This window comes from Cebidichthys violaceus, unplaced genomic scaffold (assembly GCF_023349555.1).
Source record: "Cebidichthys violaceus isolate CVI_PGR_0920_01 unplaced genomic scaffold, fCebVio1.0.p SCAF_42, whole genome shotgun sequence".
In the NCBI taxonomy this organism is placed as follows: Eukaryota; Metazoa; Chordata; class Actinopteri; order Perciformes; family Stichaeidae; genus Cebidichthys; species Cebidichthys violaceus.
Genome location: NW_027176617.1, coordinates 957,974 through 981,412, shown reverse-complemented (window position 1 = coordinate 981,412; position 23,439 = coordinate 957,974). Strand labels below are relative to the sequence as shown.

General features: G+C 40.2%; 5 protein-coding genes across 5 annotated transcripts; 2 read left to right on the top strand and 3 right to left on the bottom strand.

Annotated features, from left to right (window-relative positions):
- Positions 1-250: 250 nt before the first annotated feature.
- Positions 251-3,356, top strand: mterf3 (mitochondrial transcription termination factor 3). Its single transcript, XM_068728544.1, has 8 exons — positions 251-337; positions 1,081-1,442; positions 1,567-1,719; positions 1,850-2,039; positions 2,254-2,401; positions 2,550-2,621; positions 2,713-2,874; positions 2,985-3,356. Exons 1-8 carry the CDS (start codon positions 282-284, stop codon positions 3,177-3,179), a joined length of 1,338 nt encoding a protein of 445 aa, XP_068584645.1. The 5' UTR covers positions 251-281; the 3' UTR covers positions 3,180-3,356.
- A 913-nt stretch (positions 3,357-4,269) lies between these two features.
- On the top strand, positions 4,270-5,810 carry uqcrb (ubiquinol-cytochrome c reductase binding protein). The gene is made up of 4 exons (XM_068728608.1): positions 4,270-4,308; positions 5,002-5,070; positions 5,229-5,395; positions 5,605-5,810. Exons 1-4 carry the CDS (start codon positions 4,290-4,292, stop codon positions 5,680-5,682), a joined length of 333 nt encoding a protein of 110 aa, XP_068584709.1. The 5' UTR covers positions 4,270-4,289; the 3' UTR covers positions 5,683-5,810.
- A 37-nt stretch (positions 5,811-5,847) lies between these two features.
- Positions 5,848-8,762, bottom strand: lrrc14b (leucine rich repeat containing 14B). The gene is made up of 3 exons (XM_068728607.1): positions 8,346-8,762; positions 7,567-8,195; positions 5,848-7,128 (listed from the first exon to the last, which is right to left on the bottom strand). The coding sequence occupies exons 1-3, from the start codon at positions 8,619-8,621 to the stop codon at positions 6,450-6,452; spliced, it is 1,584 nt and encodes a 527-aa protein (XP_068584708.1). The 5' UTR covers positions 8,622-8,762; the 3' UTR covers positions 5,848-6,449.
- A 1,160-nt stretch (positions 8,763-9,922) lies between these two features.
- LOC137886259 (naked cuticle-like protein 3) lies at positions 9,923-15,518 on the bottom strand. Its single transcript, XM_068728625.1, has 9 exons — positions 15,445-15,518; positions 15,326-15,352; positions 15,159-15,238; positions 11,836-11,890; positions 11,378-11,469; positions 11,001-11,096; positions 10,734-10,869; positions 10,441-10,584; positions 9,923-10,353 (listed from the first exon to the last, which is right to left on the bottom strand). Exons 1-9 carry the CDS (start codon positions 15,467-15,469, stop codon positions 9,923-9,925), a joined length of 1,086 nt encoding a protein of 361 aa, XP_068584726.1. The 5' UTR covers positions 15,470-15,518.
- Positions 15,519-20,539: 5,021 nt separating this feature from the next.
- Positions 20,540-23,120, bottom strand: gatad1 (GATA zinc finger domain containing 1). The gene is made up of 5 exons (XM_068728578.1): positions 22,701-23,120; positions 22,426-22,548; positions 22,280-22,339; positions 21,935-22,118; positions 20,540-21,853 (listed from the first exon to the last, which is right to left on the bottom strand). Exons 1-5 carry the CDS (start codon positions 22,884-22,886, stop codon positions 21,663-21,665), a joined length of 744 nt encoding a protein of 247 aa, XP_068584679.1. The 5' UTR covers positions 22,887-23,120; the 3' UTR covers positions 20,540-21,662.
- Positions 23,121-23,439: the final 319 nt, after the last annotated feature.

Below are 23,439 nucleotides of genomic sequence, written 5' to 3'. Positions count from 1 at the left end.
ACCCTGAAGATGGACTGAACCACAGAGCTAATGGGGGTGTTTATAGGTGATAATACATCTTCTAGGATTCACTCAAATAAATAGCCCGAACTACAAATACAATAACTTACACGTGTTCCATTGTTTTATCCCTTTATTGGTTTAATTTCAGCTTTTTTAAATGTTTTATCTTCATGTGTATATTAAATGCATTTAGTGTTACCCACAAATATGTTGTTGTGGTACATTCCACAATCTGACACTTCCGGGAAGTCCTTCTGCTAAAATACACGTGAAAACGGATGACATTGTGCGACATCTTGGTAGACGATAGAGCTGAATTGAGGATACAATTATTGTGAGTAAAGAGTTAACACCATATAATAATACGTTGTGCTTAGACTTTAAAGAGGTATTCATTCTGATAGCTTGCTAGCATTTAACACTAGCGATTGGTCTGCTTTAAGCTAGCCTCTTGAAGGAAAAAAAAACTACTTACACAAACAAAAAATACACATAGATACAAACAGTAAGGCTTTACAAGAAGTGGCAACGTGCAAATCACTGCTCGTATATTAATTTAATGGAGGTTAGAATGATAATATTGGCAATGCCCTTGCATTTTAATAAGTAAATCTCATCAGACTATATTGTATTCTCAATATATGCACATAAAACCACATCTATATGTAAAGTACTTTGATATCCGTGCATTAATTTATTCAAGCATTCTTTGCATTTGTACAAGACGTAGTAGATAGTTTGTTGTCCACCTCTTACTTGTTTATTATAGTTAATTGTTTAAGTTGTCAACATACTTTGCCAAAACAAGTTTAATCTTGTTTTGATTCTAATTTAACTTTACTCTACAGAGTTTTGAACTATTTTGTAAGTTTTCATGAAGTATTTTCAGTGTAGAAGGTCTAGTGTAGGAGGTCTAGATGGAGCATGATGATACCACAAACTCTTGTTTTGATGGTACCAAGTACTAAGAAAATGCTGTTGATGGCATCAGACAGTGTGGACTATCCTTGTCTAGAGATAATAATAATAATCACCATATTGTACGGCCCCTCAAACCATGATACTTTTTTTTTGCAGAATCGCCATGGCTTCATCCTGTACACAGCTGTGTCTACAGTGCCGAAGCCATCTTTGCTCCAAGACAGTGGCTAATACCTGGCAGTATTACACTCAAGTTCGCCATTGCATTAGATTTACAAGGGTACCCACCAAAATCCTTGATGGATCCTCAATTATTAAGGGGAATCACATAACAAATCAGGCAAGACAAATGCGGAAACAACAGATGTTCTGTTACAGCGACTTAGCTGCCAAACATCTGGCAACTGAGGCTAAGGAAGACAAGGACGTTGAAGAAACATCTAGAGCGGATGTTGTAGCGTACAAGAGCCCCCTTTTGCCAATCAGAGATGCTGTGCCGGAAATCCAGGTGTCATTAGGTACATATTGGTTTGCTGTTGTTGACCCTAATCTTTTCATTCATCATTATAATTCACTTTACATATTATTTCTATCTTGAGAGGAAGTTGAATGCATTTCATCTGTATTTTCTTCATTTACAAGATCTGGACGCAGCTGCTGAGTTTTCAGCATTAGAGGTGATCAGTGATGAAGAGGCTGTCAGTATATCTGTTCCTTCTGCCATGCCTCCTGCCTCCACCTCTCTAAGAGACTACGTTGACCGGTCTGAGACCCTCAGCAAACTGGTACAGCTAGGTAATTAAAGACTTTCAAAATATTGTTGAGAACAATGTAAGTCATATTGACTTGCAAGTTTTGAAGCGTAATTCAGATTTATTGTGATATATGCAATGATCATTTGGGATCATTCATCCCCTCATTGCAGGTGTAAACCTGTGGAAGCTTGAACAGAGGCCCAACGTGGGGTCCATGCTACTGAGGCTCAACTTCAACACAGATGTGGTCCCAAGGCTGCTGTTCCTCAAAGAGATTGGGGTGGAGGACTCTCGCTTTGGCTATATCATCACGCACAACCCCTTCATTCTCACGGAGAGTTTGGAACACCTACAGTCCAGGTGACTTAAAGGGATCTCAGAAACTGAAACATTACATGCCTTTAAATTTGCCAAATATCTTTATTCTAAATTAAATCAGTCTAACAAGAGAAGGCCCACGAAACAAGCTCACCGTATATAGTGTATACTGAAGTAGTGACTGGTCAGGTCATCTTCCTTCTCTTGAGTTGCACCTCCTTGTCTTAATAATGTTCTCTTTTTGTTATTTGCAAAGGGTGAATTATCTCAAGTCAAAGAAGTTCAGTTCTGAGAATGTTGCATCCATGGTATCCAGAGCTCCGTATCTGCTTAACTTCAGTGTGAAGAGGCTGGACAACCGACTGGGGTTCTATCAGCAGCAACTCAACCTCAGTGCTTCTAATGTAAGCTAACTGATATACTGACGCAATGGGACCTCCACATTGAGGAGCTCAGCCATGTTTGTATCATGTCATTTTTTCACAAAAATACATTTAGTCTTTGAATGTAGAAAAATAAATCATAGTTGTTTTTCTCCCTTTCTCTCCTCAGACACGGAACATTGTAGCTCGTCTACCCAGATTACTGTGTGGCAGTTTGGATTCTGTTAAAGAAAATTTGAAGGTATCGAATGACAAAAGACATCATCAGAAAACATTGTTTGCGAAACCTTAAGCTGCTGTATTTGAATTTGTTTTGCTAATGTGTTCCACAGGTGTGTGAAATAGAGCTTGGCTTTAAGGAAAATGAGATCCAACACATAGTCATTGCCGTCCCAAAAGTGCTGACTGCCAATAAAAGGAAGCTAACCCAAATATTTGACTTCCTCCACAATATCATGAAGGTGCCCCACAACCTGATCGCCAAGTTCCCACAGGTAAATGTACAGCTGTGTGTTGTTTTTTTTTTTTTACTTTTGACAAATTTCCTTTATATTTTGTCCAAGTTCAGCATTATAACTTTAACATCTGATATATCCTCCCATAGGTCCTCAATACCAAGTACTTGCGTGTCACAGAGCGCCACCTGTTCCTTGAGTACCTCGGAAAGGCTCAGTATGATCCAACCCTGCCCAACTACATCTCCCTGGACCGCCTGGTGTCGCTGCCTGATGAGATATTCTGCACTGAGTTGGCTTTGGCCACACTGGAAGATTTTTATTTATTCCAGAAGACACTTTGATTCTTCATGAGGGGACATTATAAAGGACTTCAGAAAACAAGTGATCAAGCACACAGAATAAATACCATAATGTCAGACAAATGCAGACATTCAAGGCTTTAACATACCGGCTGAGTTTGAAATACAATGTTTGCTTTATAATATAATGTGATGTTTAATAAATTCTCATAATGCAAATCGGCATTTCTGACTGAAATACTATCCTATTTACCAAGACTGTCTATTTAAAGCGATGATAAATGGGTTAAATGTGTAAAAGTATAAAATGATAATTGATCATATATTGAAGACTGCCTCTAGTTAAAGGAGATTGAAAAGGATGAGGTGTCACTTTTGTGAAATGTAAAAAAAATAGTACTTAGTGCTTCATAATAGTTATGCTCCACTACATTTCAAAGTAAAATATTGTACTCTTTGCTCACGATTTAAATATTACATACAAAACAATAAATCAGCATTTAAAGTTTGATGCATTGTGATGCTGAAGATTGTAACTATCCAATATAGTTAAAAAACATTTAAAATACTGCAACAGTAATACTGGTCAATTAATACAATATTGAAAAACGTAACAGTGAAAGGGGTCAGTTCACTGCATAATGGGTGCTTTTACTTTAAATACTTGAGGTTCATTTTGCTGCAATTGTTAAACTGGTTATTACTTAAATGTGATTTTGAATGAGCTGAGCTGAGCCTCTAAGCTTCTACTTGTAATGGGGTGTTTCTATATTCTGGTATTGCTGATCTACTTAAGTAAAGGATCTGTACCATTGACTGATCTTATTGATGGACTTCCACTGTAACTACCCTACCTTTATATTCAATCAGGCTTGATCAAGTCATGAGGATAGCTGTGTCTTTTACATCAAATGAGTGATGTATTTTGATTTAGTTTACTGATGGATTTACCTATTAAGAGTTTTCAAAACCGTTGTTTTGTTTTATATACTTTTTCTCATCCAAAAATGTCCTTTACATGCATGCAAATAAGCTGTACAACAAAGACTATTGGAAACTGTAAGCACAGAATGTTAAATTGCGCAATTTCCCGTTGACCTGAATGCGCCTCCTTACCCATGACGCACCGCGGTTGTTCTTAGTGGTAAAAAAATGGCGTCGAGGGCACCAGGTACTGAAACATCGCTTCCTATTTTACATTTTCAGTTGTAAATGTACTCTCTAAAGCTCGTGTTGTACTTGTGTGTCGTGGTGCATGTTATACTGTAACACACGTTGTTGTATTATGCTCATTGTGTCCACCTGTATGTTCTCTTTGACTAGTTTCGCTTCTGTGTGTCCTTTAGTGTCCTTATGCTAACTTATGCTAAGGGTACTGTTAGCTAGCGTTAGCTCATCACTAGCTACTGATGCTAACATCGCTGCTATCACCGTGAAACTACTTATTTTACAACTAGACACTCGTCCTGCTGTCCCTTTTTTTTAATGATTTATAGTTTCTTAGTTTGTCTCTAAACAGTTGTTATCGTGCTCCGCTATCGTTTGGTGGTACAACATCTGACCTACACTCGGTGTCGTTAGCTCCTTAGCACTACGGCACTGTTGTGTTGTTTCATCTGACATTCCACAGAAGGGCAAAGTATCTAACTTACTGTTTGTCACGTCATACCTTGAGTCTTAACCAGATAGTAACGTTTGACCACAGTTTCCATGATTTAGACTGCATCACTATTAGAAGCATAACGTTAACGTTTCTCCTTCCTCCGCACATCTAACTGAAACGTATTCATTTTTTTTCTCGCCTCTAAATCAAGTGTGTGCTGCGTGACTGATGCTGATTGTATCTTTCTTGTCTTGTTCACAGTAGCAACAGGCAGGCTCCTGCTCGGGGTCCGCAAATGGTATTATAACATGTGTGGCTTCAACAAGCTTGGTAAGCTCAAATACATTAATCAAAAATATTCCGAGTATGAAACCTCACAGTGCTACTCGTTTTTATATTAACAGTATGTCAAGACTACTGATGTCATTATAAATGTGGGGATGTTTCTTTAATTTTTCCAATAAGCCTTACATATTTTCTTTTTGTAGGTTTATTGCGTGATGATACGATCCTCGAGGATTCTGATGTAAAAGAGGCCCTGAGGAGGCTACCAGAGGGTCAGTACAACGACCGAATGTTCAGGCTCAAGAGATCTCTGGATCTCTCCATGAAGCAGCAGATCCTCCCGAAAGACCAGTGGACAAAATATGAAGAGGTACATAACATTTTCTTAAAATCTTTTCACAATACCTGCTTACTTTTAACAGATTTACTTAATAAACAATTTAATAGGGAGTTATTCAGTGTGAAACTGAAAATCACAATTTTCAAGTGTTAGTAAATAGAAAAGGAACTATAAAATACATGTTTTGGAGGGTCTTTGATCATAATGTCCTCTACGATATTCTTCTCTTTTCCTTTTAGGATGTTCATTACCTGACACCATATCTGGAGGAGGTGATCCGTGAGAGGAATGAAAGGGAGGAGTGGATGAAGAAGTAAATGATTCCTGATCAAAGATGTTAATCCTCGTATTCAGTTGGTGCATGGTTGTCCCCTGGTGTAATATTTAAGATGAAATCTTACCTATATAAAACAAGAGCTCATTAAAAAAATTGTACATTTTGGAAGATGTGGAAGTGTCACTTTTTTATGATGTAATGGATAGAGGGATTTAAAGATCTGATTTATTGGTGTGACAAAATGAAACAGTTACAAGTATACTTGCTTAATTCAGATCTGTTCCATGTTGCAAATATGTGCTGTCTACATTTAAAAATCCAGTTATATAAAACAGTCAAAAAACATGTAAGAAAATATATTAGGCAAACTTCAAGTATCTACCATAATACATACATGTATCTGCACTGCACATCTGTTTGGCTTACAGACTGTTGGACGTACTGAGATTAAAGGGATTCTCTGTTGAGACAATATCTCGTCAGGAATGGAAGTCATTTATATGATGTTAAACCACAGAATTTTTTTTTTAGCTTACTTGATCTACTTTCCCAGTTTTGGCCTTCAGTAGGAACAGTGATGACAGTTTGCCAGCTATCTGAAGTAACACTTCATTAAAATAAATAGCTGTCATAAGTATAGCCTAAAAACGCAGTCTTGAAAAGAACTCATTGTCAACAAAGCATGGACATTTCTGGACAGTTTGAGGATTCAGGTCTGCTTTAAACAAATGTCTAGATTTGTGTAAACAATCTTGAGTTCATGACCCTTCTCTGGTCATTTACTTAATCCCTCCACAGGCAACCCCACTAATTATCTGTCTGAGCCTGTGATCTCCTGTTGTCCACCTCAGTTATGCTACCGATAAAGTTCCCAATGACGCTGGTAAAAGATTTTAACATGGACACTCCCAGCTCTTTGCTGGTCTCATTAATCTCTGGGTCATAGGCCCCCATGAGTGGGGAGCACACCACCACACTCCATCTACCAGCTCCTTCCAGGATCCCCATCAGCTGACCCCTGACCTCCTGAAACAGCTCCTTGTTGTATAGCAGTAAATCTGAATCATTAAGAGGATATGTGACATCCTCAGAGTAACACTGGCGGGGAACTGGCATCTCTATATATTTTAACTTGGGAAAACCCACAGACAGCATGGAGAACAACCTCAGCAGGGCGGCAGAGGTGAGAGGGTTCCCCAGGAGTTTGAGCTCCTCCAGCTCCTGACAGCAAGTCAGAGCATTAGAGAAGGCGTCCATGTGCTCATCCTCTATGTTACATTCTTCAAGGGCCAGGCTGACCAATGTGGCTGAGCAACGGCAGAGCAGTTTGTGGAAACAGGTGGGGAAAGAGCTGAAGATGTCGTGTCCGCTGATGTCCAGACGGACCAGGAACTCGCTGTGGAGGCTGTTCGACAGGTAGGTCATGTCCAAACGGTTCAGGCAGCAGTTGGCCAACTCCAAGCACTGCAGCGGAGTGTTGAGGGGACTGGGTAAAGAAAAGAGAGGTAAAAGTTACTTATTATGGTTTGTGTTGGTCCTCATGAAGGATTTGTTATGTAGGATTGGTGCCAGAAATGCCTACAGGTGCATCTTTTTGGAAGTAAAGTTATATGCCAGATTGTGATCGACAGCTCTGTTGTTCATTGTTTGTGCTCCCGTTCTATCTCCATTTAAACTACATCCAGCATGTTACTGGCTAACCTGCCGTCTGTCCTCACTCTGGCATCATGTCAGCAATTTTAACAACAAAATAACTCCCATTGTTAAACAAGAGCCTTAAAGCTGCAATGTGCTGTGGTTCTGGTTGAAGGTGATTATTGTGAGCTATATTAAAGCTTTTGATGCTGCAAATCCATCTCATCCACATAACTACAAACAAGGACACCGTGTCTCTTTTCATCCCTCCCTTTGCCCATTAACTCACTTAAGCAGTCTGCGTAGGTGTCCAGTTAGAGTTGAGAAACCAACAAAGAGCTCAGTCAGGCCGCTCTGTTGTGCCAGCAGGTTACCGATGGTGGACAGCACATCATCATCATCAGAGCCCAATCTCCTAATATCTAACGCCCCAGCAGGCACGGTCAAAGACTGTAATTTGGGGAATTCCACCTTGGACAGCAGCACCTCCAAGTGTGGGGCCTCCAGGGGAACATTGTGGACTACCTCCAGCTTTAAAATGGACTTGGTGTCTGCTAGGCGCAGAACATAGAATAGCTGCTTGAGGGAGAGGGAATCAGCCCGAAAACTGACAAAGCGAAGCTTCAACGGACAGTAGCGGAGGAGGATGAAGGTCTGAGCCACCAGCTCATAGTTGTGGCCTGTGACGAAGCCGTTCAGACGGACATCAATAGATGTTTCAAAGGCAGAATGGGACACGTCGCAGGATTGCATGGCCACCATGGTCTCATAGCAAATTTGGGTCAGGAGGTGAGTTCTTGCCCATCGACCCAGGGTGGATTGGCAGGGGCAGGGCTGGTGCTCGATATCCCTCAGGGCAGTCAGATCCACCACTTGCAAGTTCTTGGCGTATGTCCTTGGAGGAGACAGCACATAATCCTTTGACAAACAAGAGTACATGACAATAACAAGTCAATGCAGGTGTGTTCAAGTCAGTTAGGCCAAAAACAGAAGAACTGAAAAACATGGCACAACTAAAACATGAGGATGACATCAATATGATAAGGCATATTAAGACCATCTAAGTACCTTTAGGCCAGCCAGAATCGACTCCAAACAAAGCCGGCAGGTGCGAGAGGTAAGGTCCATCTGACAGTCGACTGTTGCTCCCAGGAGCCTCTGTAGGTCAAGCACAGGAAGAGGCCATGTCTGGACCAAAACATGCAGCAAGTCTGCCTGCTCATGGAGGTAGCAGGCCTTGAAGAGAAGCGGGTAGATGTTAAAAGACACACAGTTGAGGTTTTCCAGAGCACTTGGTCCACTCTGAATGAAGCCCTCAGCAGCAAGGAACCGTAGTGATTTCATGTTTCCAGGTTTTATCTTGGTTTTGTTTTTTCCGTACCAACAGGTCTGAGTGTGCTGGTTGTTGAGCGCTGCAGTTGAACAGCGCTGTGGTTGCTGCTTTGTTGATTTCCTCTGTTGCTGTCTGTCTGGGTGTTGTGCATTTGTCTGGACCCAGGCTTGCTGTGGTGAGGCACGGGGGTCGCGTGGTAGGTAAGAGAGTGGTGGTTATTAATAGAAACAGCTGTCTCACGTCCTTCGTAGGGCACAGTGTCTATTTGCAACTTTTGCCAGAGAGATAAGTAGGAACAACATCTGAATGCCACTGGGAAACTTATCACTATTCACAGCACCTCTTTGTGAGGCCTACACTACTCACATGAGCTGCAAAGAACCAAAGAAAACAATGTTGTGAGAGCAGATATAGAATATCAATACAGGAACAATCAAATATCTGACTGTGATACACAAACATCTTCAGTTTGTAATGTTAAATGCATTTGAGAAGGCAGCTTGTGATAAGACCTACTTTTTGGTACATCCACTTTTTTCCCCCAAACCTGCTTTAGCAAATGGCTTTTGCTACTCTCAAATTTCATCACATGGTTGCAATGCATTATGGTCTCTTGAGGCTACTGTCAACAAACGCAATAGATGTTTACCATTGTTTTAGACACATGACACATATATTGCCATGCTTACTATGCTGCACAAATCTCTGAACATAAGTCTGTGTTGTGTCACTGATCTGGAAAAATTCAAACACTATACTGTGGTCAGTGCAGAATATATTGTGGTTGTTTTGTATAGTGGTTGTCTTGCTGTTATTGAGTAAAAGTTGACACTACCATGCATTGAAGAAATGCGAGAAAACAAAGCATAGACTTTATGTGATTGTTACACATATTTGGGCAGGAAGCCAAAATGTGACTATATCAGAATAAATACTCTTTCATTGAAAAAAATACTGTATATTAATTCTAGTATATTCAAACCACATGTATCTCTACAAAATGTGCATTTAAATAATTTCAAAGCCAAGTGGAAATCTACCTGAGTGGAACCTGTCAATCTAAATGGCTATAGAGGTAGAATTCAGTAAACCGTTAACTGACCTTTCCTGGATTTAGTGAAGGTAATCTTTTCAGGTTTGTTTGCATTAGATAGCAGTGCTTCAGCCCGATTCCACTACACACTGAATATAAAGTAAATGAGGTGATCCAAGGACCTGCTGAGTTGCACTTGACCTCCAAAAACGATCACATTTCAGGTCGATAGTCTACACACCACCTCTTCTCACCTGTCTCACATGTGTTTAAATGCATTTACGAAGGGTGATGGTGATGGTGATGATGATGATGGTGCTCATGGTGGTGGTGGTGCTCGTGTCTCTGGGCTCGAGAGGACTGAAGGTTGGAAAATATTTCCCTATCTCCCCCCAGTGTGGATCGACGGTGCGAGGCATCTTGTAACCTGGAGCGAACCCTCTTGCTGTGACTACGTTGCAGGACACTATGTGCTGCAGGCTGAGACCGGGCAGGATGGCACCATGAAGCAGGGTGTTGACCGTGTAATCTGCAAGACTTTCCCTGTCCTCCATTCCTGTCTTTCCCCGCTGACACAGCCTTGCTTTTCAGGGAATGAGGGATAGAAAGGCCTCTGGGAGACTCAGGGGAAATGTAGTTCTCTCTGACCACCACAGGGTTGTGCTTAAGAGCAGAGCGAGCATCCTGGCTGGGTTCCTGCAAGAGAGATTCTGTGAAGAAGAAAAACAACTTCAATTTTAGGAATTAAGTGTTTATATACGGCACAAACCACAACAGCAATTGAGTAGTTTCTCTACCTGTATTGTCAAACTTGGAGGTGTAGTTTTCAATGCCAGCTAGATCCAGGTAGTGGTTTCTGCGCTCTATGTTTTCATCCACGCAATAAAATCTTCTTACTGGGTTTCCTGACTCTTGAGACGCACTCTGCTCCTTCTCTGTTGCTGTGTTTAAATGAGAGAGGGACATTATCATCACAGCAGTTAAATACCACTGTTCAGACACTTGACAGAATCTCTATGTCTTTAATGTTTGTCCCTCAAATTACTGTATGTCTACAGTTACTAGAGCCACAATAAAAATGGCTCTTTACCTATATGTAAGATGTTCTCCGGATCAGCTGACGAAGTAACAACTAGCTTTATCTTCAGGGGTGTGTTGCCACCGTGCGGCGGCTTGACTGATGCCTCTAGAACCTCATACATGGAGTGCATCATACTGGTCATGTCCTGCAGAACACACACACACACACACACACACACACACACACACACACACACACACAAATGCATATACACACTGTGTACAGGCCAAGATGAAACAGTGCTTCATTTGAACAATATGCATGAAAGAAACCTACTTTTTTGGTGACCTTGCCACTGTTGTCAAAGTTGTACAGTGTGAAGACCCACTCCTGCTGAGTGTCCTCATCAGGCACCATGTTACACTCTGTGACCTGTACCTGCACACATCGTCAGGAAAACAACATTATCACTGCTACAATAAAGATTTAACAGCATATCTGTAGCTTATGTAGAATTAAAGTTTACAGCGATTTAAGTTGTGTGAGTTGACCCATAGGGCCTTCAAAACCGGTAAAACCTCAATGTGTGATTAAAATACATTGTTGATTAGTATCAGATGTGTAACTTTACAAAGAGTCAGTACTATAATTATACAGACACACAAGAATGTCACCTATCTGGTACTTCAATATAGAGATACATATACACTCACATCAGCATGGCTGCTCCTCTTCTTGGTTGGTTTATTGACCTGGAAGTGGATGCTGTTACCTCCATTAGATGTCTTCTTTGGTGGCAGAACCACTAAACCACACACAGAGCTGGACTATGAACATTGTTATCCAGCAGACTCACAGTTTGAGGCTAATTATTATAAATGCGTTCACATACTGTACCTTTCTTGTTTTAAGCTCTGTTTTCAATAAATGTTGAGCAGCAAAGAGGAAACTAACAGAATCCAAAGGTGGAAGTTTTCCCACACAAACATAGAACAGATGTGTTTAACTATTTCCTTTTCTCCTGGTAAATAATAGAGGTGGCCTATTAAAGCTTTTGTATCAAAACTCTCTGATAATGTACAACATCTACACGATAACAATCAAGCCCTTTAGAATACATAGAAAGTGAGAAATGTCAGTAAGGTGCATGTTGTAGCAGTTCTCTACTCACCTTTAAGGTTGCAGTTACGGTCCGACCTGTTTGTCCTCAATTCTACGTACAAGTTCTGTGAAAAGAGTGACTGAGTGTAAATCAACAGAGAGCACATATGTAAGAGAGGGAGAGGGGAAGAAAAGATGAAGCAATTAGGAGCTTTTCATGTCCCATGAGTGTGAGGATTGGTCTCCAGATGTGAGCAATGCTGAACATCTGTGGTTTTTGTGTTTTTCTAAAAAAAAAACTGTCAATGACTCTCCTTCGACTTCTGTCAAGAAAATTACATTTTCAACATATTTGATCAGATGGAGCAGTGATGTGAATCTTTTTTTCATTTCCCTACAGAAATATTCAAAGTGAGGCAATAGGACAGCAAAGGAGCGAGAAAAGGAGGTTTGGGCATTTCCTAGTTGGTTGTCCTCCTTAAACTGTTGACATCTTGAGCTTTTCTCCACTGTCCTATGTAACTGACATGTCCCTGAAGTTTCATATGATAATTAAATGTAAAATCATGAAGCCAGATTTACTGCAGACAATAAATTCCAGCCAGTGGGATGCAGCACCAACCTATTTAAATGCTTTAGTTAACTATAAAACTTCGGTCCATTATAAAACTATCGAACCTTAAGATTTATATCCATTTCTGTGATTTAAAAAAAACATCCGATCAGAGTATACTCGCTCCTCTCTCAGGTAGAAACCAGTCTGCTCTGCAAAGCAAAAGAGAACTGAAAGCGCCAACAAGACTCTTCTTATCTGTCACCACAACAATCCATCACTAACGTCACACTGATGCTCGGGCAGATGCAGATGAGTACGCGCCCTCACACCCACACACACACCAATCTCTCTCAACACCCTCGTCTCTTTGCCTGCCACGCTCTGCCTGCTATGAGGCTTTGATGCTGGGTTAGATTTCAGGGGAAAGAGGGTGGAAAGTGGAAGAGATGGTGCAGGTAGCAGAAATGTGTGCACACGATGGCATCAGTATTCTGTTTTACACCCTCATTATACATCAGCCTGCCATGCATCCGTCCCGATATCATAAGAGTTTCAAATGTCAGCACAACAGTAGCCGCCTTTGTCTCGGCAAGAATGTCGAACAGCCTTTCTGATAACTTGATACCTGGACAGGAAGTTTCACTGTGGGGACGCAAACATGGAGACATGATGCTCTGGTGACTTCAGTACTCTCATAGTAATGGCAACAAGCTGCAGTGACTTTGGTTTTAAGTGTCGATAATACAGTATATGAATTATGAAGCAATGTTATAGAAAAGCTCAAAGTAATCGTAGAAAAAAATCTTATCACACCAGTAAGAAAACTGCTAATTCTGGAGTGGTTTTCAAATAAAACAGGGAAATAATGGAACAAATTGGGTATTCTTGGGTGGATTTTAGCTAAAGTATAATCACAAAAAAACAACCTTTTCAACACTTGAAGTAACGTGTGCACACTCAAGACAGAAAAACATAGACAGACACACACACACACACACACACACACACACACACACACACACACACACACACACACACACACACACACACACACACTCATACAAAATCCAGAGATTACCGCAAACAGGTTTGTGTTTCTTGAGAAAGTGATGTTGTCGACACCTGAGTCACAGCTATTTGACAGGTAAATATTCAGTTAATGGGTCTGTGTGTATTTAGTGTTTTAGAGCTGGAGCACATTTTATGTGTCACTGGTTATCTTAACAAACAAGAATACAAAAAACAAACATTTCTCTAACTATCTTTGCTTTTATTTTACATTTTCACATTCATCTTAGCAATCGTTTTTAAAGTGTCATTTTTTCTTTTATCTGTGGAAAACTCTTAAAATGTAATGTTATGGATTTCATATCGAGAACACAAAAAGAAGGTTCATGTAAGACCAAAAGCAGACAGAATACAATTTAAAATATCTCATAAATTATTATGTCTTTGCCGTTTGCAGTTTACAGTGGTGGCGTCATGGAGATTCAAACTGCATTAGGTCGGAAAATCGAATCGCAGGAAGATCTCTGCCATTAGCACAGAAACTCCACCACAACCTTTTAAACAACTTGGCAGAGTCAACATCTTTTTCAAAATTGTGGAACATTCCAGACCTTACACCCAAACACTTCATAAACCTCAAAACAACAACATTGGCAATAACTCACACAAAATCTCATGACTTTTGCAGTTGAGCTAAAAGATCAAACAGGCTGAAGAAAAGTGAAAATGGCATGTTGGTTGTTTTTATAATTTTACATTTACATAATTTACTGTTTTTACAAGCAACCCATGGGATCTTTGAAAGGGCATTAAACATCTGTGATTCACTTTCACCACATAATCTGGTTTCATGAAATGGTTATGGTTAATAGAACAGTATGTGACTGTTTTCACAGTCTCCGTTGAATAAAACGTAATGAAGAGGACATTTTCTCTTCAACAGTAACGTGAATGCTTCATTAATGCCAACGGTCTACATGTGATGCCATTTATGCAATCAAACACCCACCAAACACCCGCTCCCCACATCTTTTTCCTCTCCCCCTCTCACAGTCTGTCTGACTGGAGAAGGAAAGCAGTACCAGATGTGGAGACTTTTTTTTTCAGCTGGATATAAAGACCTTGCTGTTTGGAGGGGGGTGGCTGTGTTGCACTTCATAGACTTGGAAGTCTCTTTATAGAGAAGGAGGAGTAAAGAGCGGAAGAATAAACACACGACTACCTCCAAACATCTTTTATGTCTCTTGGATGTGATGTGAGCAAATACGATTTATCCCAAAACTGGCTGAACTGGCATGAAACCAGTATGAGTGTTTTTATTGCTTCTTTCGTCAGAATGGAAATATACTTTCACAAAATGTATATATATAAAACTCTCATACATTTAAGAAGATGTTCTGGAGGAGAAATTTGCCCTCAAATATGTATTGTGTGTATGTGTAGATATAATCCATTTAAAGTCAGATCCGGTCATTTCTTCGCTTGATTCATAAAAGAAAAACAAGTTCCCCCACATCCTCTCAGATTATCATTATATCTTTAAATTATCTAAATTATTGGCTATCTTATCAATACAATCTCTATCGTCTGGATGTGAATAAACATGTGCATAGTTTCAGGTGATTTCAAGTTCCCTTCCATCACATTGTCGAGTCTTTCTGGTGATCTATCAACAACAGACCATTACAGTGTCAAATAAAACCACATAAGCATCGTGGGATCTCTTTCCCTGAGGTGGGAGTTTTACTTGCGTATGTAAGTGTTATACCATTAAGATGTCGGCTATTATATAAACTAAATATGCATTAATCATTAAAAAAAAAGTCTACCTCTGTCAGTTTGGTTTTGTGGATGCGGATGCGCTCCAGCTCGCTTTGACAGGTCAGCACATTGGAAACCAAACTACCACCTGTAGAACATAAACATATTTGTGAACACATGAAATAACTCAAACAAGAAGTAGATGTCTGTACAGTTTCTGTGGTGACTGGCTTACCTTCAGGACTCTGTCTGCGTTTCGAAACTGTCCAAACAATGAGAGAAAAGAGAATATAACGCAAATCAGAGGCGATTTAATCTTTTTTTAAAACATTGTGATGTCATTAAACACCTCACCCAGTTTGGACTGGAATTTTCCCATTCTCCTGCCTGATGGTTTGATCAAGAAAAGTTCATGATGTCCGATCCATGAGAGGGAAATAAATGTGACATTTGTGCAAGAAGCGCACCGGGACACTACCGCAGATATTCGACCACAGGCGAAGTGAATCTTTTGAAGTGAGATATCCAAGAGTAAAGCGGCAGAGCGAGAGGCTTCACGCCTGCGCACTTCCTTCGACAAGCGACAAGCGTGACCAGCTGTAGATAAGGTAATAACGCTCAGCAAACTTCTCTAGGAAAATGAGCAGAACAGCACAAGTTATGATCATTATTGATTAAACTAAACTGCCTCCAATTGTCAAGAATAAGCAATTTTTTGGGGGGTTTCGGTATAAGACTGATGCTTGTAGGCAGAGATGGGCAGTACTTCTATTACTTGTATTTGAAATACGTATTTCAATTAGTATGAGTATTTTGTAATTTGTATTTGATTGGGCCGATAAAAAATATATCGTAATTTGTAACAAAATACTTAAGAGTGGAGTAATTTTGTATTTAAAATAAGCAAAATACTTTCTCCATGAATCAAAAAACAGTTCATAAGTTCAGTCTTCAGATCTTCAAGTTCAACAGATTGTCAAGGTAAATATTTGATCTGAGTGTGACAGATGTCAACTAGCTTGATGTATAATTTATGTCTGGGTTTGGCTACATAGCCTATTGTATATACATAGTGATGGTTATAATATCAAGCTAGCGATCAATGCTAACATGCTAATGACGCTAGCATGCTGTCTAGGCTAGTGCATAGCAAGTGTTTAGCAAGTTAATTTATCAGTGGAGTAGCTAGCTATAGGAAGAGGGAGATTGGGAGCTTGTATGTTCATGATAACCTTATCAAGAGACGTCTGACCATCTAATCTTGCTGTATTACAAGTGATACTGTATCTTCTCAATGTGAATGTCATAATGCCATATCAATTACTGGCAGATAATATAGTTCACAGTTAGCCAGGCTATGACAGTAGATGTCCATTTGTTAAAAAAAACTAAAAAACATTAAATATCCAATATATTTTAATTAAAAGAAATATTATGAAAGTATTCTTAGTTTTATTATTTCATACATTCTAAAGTTGGCCAGGTGGACAACATGTCTCAGTACAGTAACTTATTTAGGCTCTTTACCTGTGTACAACTGGTTTTAATTTTATATTTAGCTTTTATAGTATACATAGGCCTAATGTGTGATGTTATTCATATGTGATGAATATTTTTTTGTTGACACAAAGCCAAAGTGTATGGGTTGTTAAGTCCCATTAATAAAAATATATACATAATCAATCAAGTTGTTGTCTTTTAATAGTTTTGCTTAGTTACACTGATATTCTGTGACTGTTCTTCCTCTGTGTGGGGTTCACCAGAGCTTTGTGTAAATTATATATATATATATATATATATATATATATATATAGCCCAAACCTGAATGCTCTGCTATACCAAATTGTGAGAAAATGGAAAATCCAGAAGAAAGTATTTCCTATATTTTAAATACAAAATACATGTATTGTATTTTGTTACATTTTCTGGCACCAGTATTTTGTATTTTATTTTAATACATTTATTTGAGAGGTATTTTGTATTTTGTATCAAAATAGATTTTGATGTATTTTTGCCCATCTCTGCTTGTAGGCAGTGTAGACAAAGGCAGCCAAATGCCATTGCCCCATTATGATTTCCAAAAATTACAATCCTTTATGAGTGAGTGCGATTCTTGAAAAAATCCGAAATCAGTTTTTAGCTGTTTAGCAAATTACATTGTTTCTTAACCCCCTGGCATTTAAAGGGAAAACAGAAAAGGACATGAACAAAAATCGATACAGAGAGGAAACAAAAGCTGCTTATGTACACATAATGTATGGTCACATCTTTCTTTATTTGATTAATATTCGATACAACGAATTTCTGTGATTTTGGTAATCATAATAAAACTTCCCCAGAAATGTATTTCTACCTATGCCCAGTAGGTAGCAGTCTAGCGCTGTGGTTTCGCATCGCGACCCTATGTGCGGGTGCAGCCGATGATTTATGTGCCATAAATCATCTAAAAAATAATAAGTCACCAGGGAATGATGGGATCACCTCTGGATTTTACAAGATGTTTTCTGAGCTGCTGGCTCCATACCTTTTGAAAGTATTTGCAAAAAGCATTGCAATAACAACACTGCCTACAAGTGACGTGCAGTGAGGTTCGTGGCTGGTGAGGCACTGACACTACATAAATCAGATTTACAAATATATGAACCCAATATAGTAACTTAAATCACCATTCAATTGGCAGCCTGCACATTGACTATTGGTTGTTTTTATGTCAGCATTATTTACACACACACATAGGTAAGGTACATATTTGATTCCACCGGGGAGCGTGTGCCCCACCGACCTGCCCCACCGACTTGCCCCACTGGGAGCGTTTCAGAAGCGAAGCGCTCGCGGGCGCCACCCGCGAATAATCTGCGTAACAACCACGGATGTATAAAGAGAACAACAAACACATATAAGGTTACTTTACCTGTCCGACATTGAATTGCTGTTGATTTGGTCATATTTCCTTGTTTTTTGAGACATTTTTAAGCTTGGCTATAGAATCTTACATTTTTGTGGTCAAAGCAAAATATAAGAAGAAGAGGACTGTAGAACAGAACAAGCATAAACCCGACCCGTGGGCTCTCGCACGCCCTCTTCTTTGAGGCAGAGGTACTGTTTGCCTCCTCTGTGCTTTTTTACTGCGGTTTAATGTCAGATCAGCAACACTAAATAGGTTCTACACATACGTGAAATACATTACCTATTCTATGTAAAGAAAGGACATATAATAAAAGTGTCTACAAATATTACAGTGGTGACAAACAATGAGAAAGCACAAGGCACGCGCTCAACCCAGTTAGTGAGTGATTGCGCAATCTGAGGTGAGGAACAGCTCGTCCTGCCTCACCTCACTGTCTCCTCTGTTTGAACAGGATATGCGCTAATTCAGCGATTTTGATTATAAAAATGCTTGAAATGATTGGAATCATACATAAATTACATTTATAGCACAGATCAGTAGATAAATATTAATATTTATTTTATTTTAGCATTATTTGTTTTTTACTTGTCGTGATGACAGGTGAGGCTTAGCCTCACCTGCCTCCCCTGACCGCACGTCTCTGGCCTACCATCAGAGATGGGCAAAAATACATCAAAATGTATTTTGATACAAAATACAAAATACCCCTCAAATAAATGTATTAAAATAAAATACAAAATACTGGTGCCAGAAAATGTAACATGTAATACATGTATTTTGTATTTAAAATATAGGAAATACTTTCTTCTGGATTTTCCGTTTTCTCACAATTTGGTATAGCAGAGCATTCAGGTTTGGGCTATATATATATATATATATATATATATATATATATATATATATATATATATATATATATATATATATATATAATTTACACAAAGCTCTGGTGAACCCCACAAGAAGTAAGAACAGTCACAGAATGTCAGTGTAACTAAGCAAAACTATTAAAAGTCAACAACTTGATTGATTATGTATATCTCATCTCATCTCATCTCATCGTCAACCGCTTATCTGGGATCGGGTCGTGGGGGCAACAGCTCCAGCAGGGGACCCCAAACTTCCCTTTCCCGGGCCACATCAGCCAGCTCTGACTGGGGGATCCCGAGGCGCTCCCAGGCCAGTTTGGAGATATAGTCCCTCCACCTGGTCCTGGGCCTCCCTCGGGGTCTCCTCTCAGTTGGTCGTGCCTGGAACACCTCCCTAGGGAGGCGCCCAGGTGGCATCCTCACCAGATGGATACCACCTCAACTGGCTCCTTTCCACGCAAAGGAGCAGCGGCTCTACTCCGAGTCCCTCACGGATGACCGAACTTCTCACCCTATCTCTAAGGGAAATGCCAGCCACCCTCCTGAGGAAACCCATTTCGGCCGCTTGTACCCGCGATCTAATTCTTTTGGTCATGACCCAGTCCACATGACCATAGGTGAGGGTAGGAACGAAGATTGCCTGGTAGATAGAGAGCAATACCGCCCCAGCTGCTCCGATTCTCCGGCCAATCTCACGTTCCATTGTTCCCTCACTCGCGAACAAGACCCCGAGGTACTTGAACTCCTTCACTTGGGGTAAGGACTCATTCCCTACCCGGAGTGTGCAATCCACCGGTTTCCTGCTGAGAACCGTGGCCTCAGATTTAGAGGTGCTGATCCTCATCCCAACCGCTTCACACTCGGCTGCGAACCGATCCAGTGAGTGCTGGAGGTCACAGCCCGATGAAGACATCAGGACCACATCATCTGCAAAAAGCAGCGATGCAATCGTCAGCCCACCAAACTGTAAACACTCCTCCCCACGACTACGCCTCGATATCCTGTCCATGAATACCACAAACAGGATTGGTGACAAAGCGCAGCCCTGGCGGAGGCCAACCCTCACCGGAAATGAGTCCGACTTACTGCCGAGAACTCGGACACAGCTCTCGCTTTGGGCATACAGAGATTGGATGGCCCCCAGAAGTGGCCCCCTTCACCCCATACTCCCGCAGCACCTCCCACAGTATCTCCCGGGGGACCCGGTCATACGCCTTCTCCAGGTCCACAAAACACATCTAGACCGGATGGGTCCGTCGGTACCTTGCAACTGCCTCAGGAGTCCTCCAGGATAACATATCCCGGAAGGCCTCTTATATATGTATATATATTTTTGTATTAATGGGACTTAACAACCCATAAACTTTGGCTTTGTATCAACAAGAAAATATTCATCACATATGAATAGCATCCCACAGTAGGCCTATGTATAGTATAAAAGCAAAATATAGAATTAAAACCACTTGTACACAGGTAAAGAGCCTAAATAAATCACTGTACTGAGACATGTTGTCCACCTGGCCAACTGTAGAATGTATGAAATAATACAACTAAGAATACTTTCATAATATTTCTTTTAATTAAAATATATTGGATATTTAATTTTTTTAGTTTTTTTTAACAAATGGACATCTACTGTCATAGCCTGGCTAACTGTGAACGATATTATCTGCCAGTAATTGATATGGCATTATGACATTCACATTGAGAAGATACAGCATTACTTGTAATACAGCGAGATTAGATGGTCAGACGTCTCTTGATAAGGTTATCGTGAACATACAAGCTCCCAATCTCCCTCTTCCTATAGCTAGTGTGAGAAAAACTATGCTTTTGTAAAAAAAACTATGCTTCTATGTTTGCTGCTGCCTTTGATTGAACCAGATTCAAGGATATTAATCAATTTCTGCATTTTACTACTGTATTTTATTTCTGAAACTGCACATTGGAGCAGATCGAAGTCACAGCCAATCCCTGAACGAAACGTGTTGCTGACATATGGAAAGAGGTGGACTTTAAGGCAGTACAAAGCCTGAGGCTTTTCCGCAAATCGGGGGCTCTGTTGTTGACCATTTTACAACTAACTGGAATACGCCAGCCTGTTGGGTGGAATGCAATAGACCCCTATCTCATAAGATATATTTTTCTGTACTTCATAGTGTGATTCAGTTTGTAACTATTTGCTTTTGTTAGAGATTAAATATCTTTTGATTTTAACTTGAACCAGCTATTCGGCTTTATTTTGTTGACGGACCAGGAGCGAAGAAGGGGAGCTCCCTCGTTAATGAGAAAGTCTGAACACGACACCACCGTAGAGCATCTTCACACAGCTCAGCTGTGAACGAGGTGAAGATCCAGTGCACACATCCGATCAACGGTGTGCTGCAGAATCTCACTCTGTGACTCTTTTAACATGCATGGCAATTGCAGTTCTTCACTGTTTCTATCACCGTAACTTTGCAGACATCTTATTGTTGTAATAATAAATTAACATACACATTACTATATTTACAGTTTAATTCACAAAAAGGAAAATAAAATAAAAAGGGCCTAACTCTATTGCCCACAACTCCATCAATGAATAAATACCATTTTCTGAAACAATCACAGAAAGTGGTGGTGGAAAAAGAGCTTTTTTTTTGTTTATAACTAAATACAAAAGTAATATGTAAACAACTTACAACTGGTTTCTGAAGTAATGGCAGTGGTTAACCATTTTTTGTTTTCATTATATTACATAAATACACATACATCTGTTTTAAAGCAACACACTTTAAGTCCATATCACAGCGGTGTTAACTACTGCCACTGACAGACTCTTTGACGGGGAGGGCTGGTGTTGGTCCGATGTGGGTCCAGATGTAACCTTTCTCTGGTCGGATGGGGATGGTGGGGAACGGAGAGCTCCGGGACTTGAAATATTCAGAGGGGGCGTGACACACGAACTCCAGGTACTCCATCTTTCTGGGCAGATCTTCCTCCGGACCTGATATAAATACATACTGTTCGTAACTTGTCACATACACGTCTTGAAAATGGTAAAAATGTTAAATCTCTCATTGCTCACCAACGATGTATGTCCCAGGATCAAACAGGTCCTTTGGGCTCGCCTGTGTGGGGATCAACCAGGTCAGTGCCGCACTCTTTTCACAGTACTGGTCCTGCACAAATCCTCGAATCTGAGCATAGTACGGCTTCCCGTCTTCCTCATCGGTTACCTTGATCACATCTCCTGTCTGGTAGTATACACCCTAAGGATCCAAGTATAAACATAAGGAAACATGCATCACTGGATGAAGGCTTAGTACAACTTTAAATAGTTGAAGCTGCAATAAGATGAAGAAATGCTGAAAACAGATCAGGAAATGTTTCAGGTGAATTAGATATTGAGAAGAAACATGAGGCTATTTACCTTATAAAATACAGATTCTGATGTGATGATTGTTGCAACGGATTCTGGTGCTTTGATTGGCTGAGGAAAGAGATCACACACACGGGTCAAATACATACATACATAAATAGCACAATAAAAAGAGAAATATCTACATTTATATTTACATTTTTTAGCTTGAATATGTGTCTTCTCCCCTTTCCTTTTGTTGACACCTTCTTCTCAGACGCAGGAGCTTTGTACTTGGTGCTTCTCAGCCGCGCAGACCTCCTGTGGATCTCCTGCTTGGACTAAAAAGCAACACAAACCGGGTATTTAGGTTTCGAATTAGCGCAATTTGCCCAGCTGTGTTGACCTCTAAAACAACCACAGAGTCTGGGCTGTACCCAAGAGAAACATCACATGTAAAAAGGCACATTTAAACACAGTAAACATACAGTACCTGCTTTCCTCCGCCAATGCTGGGCTGAGTGATGGAGGACATGGAGGGTCCCGACGCGCCGCCGCCGCTGCTGCAGCTCTTCCCTGTGCAGTTGTTGCAGAGGATCTCTCCCTGGTTCCCTTTCTTCCACATCGAGGAAGAGGTCGTCTTGCAGACAGCACAGCATGGCTTCAAGCCCAGCGGCATCGTTAAGGGAACGAAGAAATGAACGTTAACTACAGCAGACGATGGCTGCTCGCTCACCAACACCACACGTGACTCCTTATGACGCCAATAGAGAGACAGATGTTTCCTTTATGCGACAGATGTGACAACAGATCAATTGCGATAATTACGACAGCATCAAATTGCAACCCGGACTGTTTATTTTCGCAGCCAAATCACCGCCATTGCAAACGCCACCGTTTTCTTCTTCTTCTGTTGTCTCTTTGACATCGGCTCTTCTTCTGTGGTTTTGCGATTCCTTAGTCAAGCGCCACTACTGGATTGGATGAGACAGAACTCAACGTGTGCATTGAGCTTTTATTGTTGGACACAATATAAACGTATTTATTAATTGATTGATACAAAACCAGTATGAAGGAATACAGTAAAAATATTTACGGGGAAACAAAATGCTCAGTACAACAGTCAGCAATGTATTCATGTAACATTCGTGTAATATTATTGACCTGAAAGTAACCTAGTAGTCGAAATATGACAATAACATAAATATTGGGACATTTGTTTTTGGTGATAA

Excerpts from the sequence above, each read along its gene's own strand:
- gatad1 (XM_068728578.1), bottom strand. The coding sequence starts at position 22,886 with ATGCCGCTGGGCTTGAAGCCATGCTGTGCTGTCTGCAAGACGACCTCT. Across the intron at positions 22,340-22,425 it reads ACATATTCAAGCTAAAAAAT|CCAATCAAAGCACCAGAATC; the intron begins GTAAATATAAAT and ends CTCTTTCCTCAG. Across the intron at positions 22,119-22,279 it reads CAGAATCTGTATTTTATAAG|GGTGTATACTACCAGACAGG; the intron begins GTAAATAGCCTC and ends TTGGATCCTTAG.
- lrrc14b (XM_068728607.1), bottom strand. The coding sequence starts at position 8,621 with ATGAAATCACTACGGTTCCTTGCTGCTGAGGGCTTCATTCAGAGTGGA. Across the intron at positions 8,196-8,345 it reads CGATTCTGGCTGGCCTAAAG|GATTATGTGCTGTCTCCTCC; the intron begins GTACTTAGATGG and ends TGTTTGTCAAAG. Across the intron at positions 7,129-7,566 it reads CACCTACGCAGACTGCTTAA|TCCCCTCAACACTCCGCTGC; the intron begins GTGAGTTAATGG and ends TTCTTTACCCAG.
- mterf3 (XM_068728544.1), top strand. The coding sequence starts at position 282 with ATGACATTGTGCGACATCTTGGTAGACGATAGAGCTGAATTGAGGATA. Across the intron at positions 2,040-2,253 it reads TTGGAACACCTACAGTCCAG|GGTGAATTATCTCAAGTCAA; the intron begins GTGACTTAAAGG and ends TTATTTGCAAAG. Across the intron at positions 2,622-2,712 it reads CTGTTAAAGAAAATTTGAAG|GTGTGTGAAATAGAGCTTGG; the intron begins GTATCGAATGAC and ends TGTGTTCCACAG.
- uqcrb (XM_068728608.1), top strand. Across the intron at positions 5,071-5,228 it reads GTGTGGCTTCAACAAGCTTG|GTTTATTGCGTGATGATACG; the intron begins GTAAGCTCAAAT and ends TTCTTTTTGTAG. Across the intron at positions 5,396-5,604 it reads AGTGGACAAAATATGAAGAG|GATGTTCATTACCTGACACC; the intron begins GTACATAACATT and ends TTTTCCTTTTAG.
- LOC137886259 (XM_068728625.1), bottom strand. The coding sequence starts at position 15,469 with ATGGGAAAATTCCAGTCCAAACTGG. Across the intron at positions 15,353-15,444 it reads AAAATTCCAGTCCAAACTGG|TTTCGAAACGCAGACAGAGT; the intron begins GTGAGGTGTTTA and ends TTGTTTGGACAG. Across the intron at positions 11,891-15,158 it reads ACAAAACCAAACTGACAGAG|AACTTGTACGTAGAATTGAG; the intron begins GTAGACTTTTTT and ends CTCTTTTCACAG.